We start from the raw sequence: 1,921 nt of genomic DNA, 5'->3' as shown, positions 1-1,921 counted from the left end.
CACCTCCGCCGCCCCCCCCCCCCCCCCCCCCCCCCCCCCCCCCCCCCCCCCCCCCCCCCCCCAGGACACCCGCAGCCACCGCGCAAGGACATCGCTCATCCTACGGGCTGCAGCATCATACATGCGTAAGCTGACACACTGCCATTTGCACACTCTTTATCAACAATAATAATACTTCAGATGTAGCTTTATGGTTAATTCTAATTAATCAACCACAAAGGGCCGCTGGTACTGAAACACCCAGGGCCCTGTGAGGAGAGAAGCCCACACCTCCTTACCTGCAGAGCTCCCGGGGACCCCAGCCTCCCAGCAGAAGAAAAGGGGCAGAGCCAGGCCCCAGAGAAAGCCCATCCTAATGGGAGCTCCGGCCACCATTGCCCAGCAGGTCTGCCCACTGCCTCTCACTGCCACCTTTTCCTGCTTCCTCAACCCAGAGAGCAGGGGCGGGGCACCTTGGTGTGACTGGGTAGTTTCCAGAAGCAGCCAGGTGATCACAAAGGCACAGGCTGAGAGCTAGCAGGGTGCATGGCAAGGGCTATCAGCAGGCTAACCCTCTTGCCCCCCTGGCCCAGTGACTTTTCCTCTCTGAAATCTGATTGGAAGATATGGAATCGTTTCCACAGTGATATTCACCCCCTCAGCCCTGCAGCCAGGGAGGCCATGGAAGATGGTGTCTCACGTTTCCCCCTTTTCTACAACCCCTCCCCCTTCCCCCACCCCTTGTGCACGGGACTGAGAAACTATCTGGGTTTCCTTTCTAATCCTAGCCTCTATTAGCTAGGGCAAATTAAAGAACCTTTTTGAAGCTCAATTTCCTGATCTATAAAATGGGTGTAACCCTTACTTTGCTGGGCCGTTCTTTGAGGATGACATGAGAGAGTAAAATCTCTTACACACTGCCTGCTGCATACTGGTTGCTCATAGAATACACGTACACCTAAGGTGCTCAACAAGTGAGAGCCCTGCATCTGTCCTGATCCTCGAGCAATAGAGAGAAGGGACAGCCCCCCAAGGTCTGCAGGAGACAGTGTGAAGCAGGATTCTGATCTCTAACATCTTTCCAATGATTCCTGTGATTCCGCATCCCGGTCAGAGATGGGATGGGAAAGGCACTAGCCGGAAGAAGGGACAGGGTGTGTGCAGGTGGGAGTCACACGGCCTGGGGGGAGGGACGGCCAAGGGTGCCGACTTAGGGGATTTGCTACAAGAAGGGGCGTGAGGCTGAAGAATGTATTTCCAGATGCCCTAGAAAAGAATTATACCGCTTCCAGGGGCCAAGGAATGAGCTGCTGTGGCCACAGCCAGTGGCAGCAGACAAGGTACCTGGGGGGATTTCAGGGTCAGCGTTTTGTGATGAAAGCCACTCTAAAGTAGAGTGGATCCGCATCGAGAAATCACAAAATCTCACCGCTGGAAGGAACTTCAAAGGGCAGTCAGAAAACCTAAGTTCTCTTTCCAGCCCCTTCCTTAAGTGTGGCCCAGGAACTGTACGAATTTGGACAAGTTATTTACCCACTCTGGGCTTCCATCAACAAGGGCCTCTTGGCCATCCAGTCTAAGGTTCTGCACTGGGTGTAAAACACTGCCTTCTAGAACATCACCCTGCATTGAGATAAAGAACTCTGCTGCCTGGAAGAAGGAGGGGGCCATTCCAGAACGTGGGGGGAGATTCTATGAGAAGAGGGTGAGCAGGTCCCCTGGGACACAGTCCAGCACATGGAGCCAGAAATCTTGGACCCCAGTTCCAACAACATGGTTGATTTGTAGAAGTTCCCCCGTGAGCTGAACCCTTCTAGCCTCCCATTCAACCTAAATCCTTCACTTCATCAAACAGGAGGATGGATTTCCCCTTGGGGGATTCCAGAAGAGAGGAGGCCCCGGGCCACAGCAGTGACCTGAACTCCGTTTGGCCCTGTCTGTT

The 1,921-nt window shown here is 54.1% G+C and overlaps 1 protein-coding gene across 5 annotated transcripts in view; it reads right to left on the bottom strand.

Annotated features, from left to right (window-relative positions):
• MUC20 (mucin 20, cell surface associated) overlaps positions 1-1,553 on the bottom strand; it is a 10,520-nt gene extending 8,967 nt beyond the window's left edge. The window contains exon 1 of one of the 5 annotated variants that reach the window (XM_029940728.1): positions 1,513-1,553. Coding sequence is in view for 4 of the 5 variants with exons in the window: in XM_029940725.1 (XP_029796585.1) it covers positions 279-375 (97 nt within the window). In the remaining variant the exon portion in view is untranslated. Of the gene's footprint in view, positions 1-278; positions 384-1,512 lie in introns of those variants that run through there. The other 4 variants (XM_029940725.1, XM_029940724.1, XM_029940727.1 and 1 more) reach the window with 4 other exon arrangements.
• Between the last annotated feature and the right edge of the window lie 368 nt (positions 1,554-1,921).

Source organism: Suricata suricatta, chromosome 5 (genome assembly GCF_006229205.1).
Source record: "Suricata suricatta isolate VVHF042 chromosome 5, meerkat_22Aug2017_6uvM2_HiC, whole genome shotgun sequence".
NCBI lineage: Eukaryota > Metazoa > Chordata > Mammalia > Carnivora > Herpestidae > Suricata > Suricata suricatta.
Note: the sequence above shows the minus strand (reverse complement) of the source record. Positions and strands in the feature narration are given on the sequence as shown.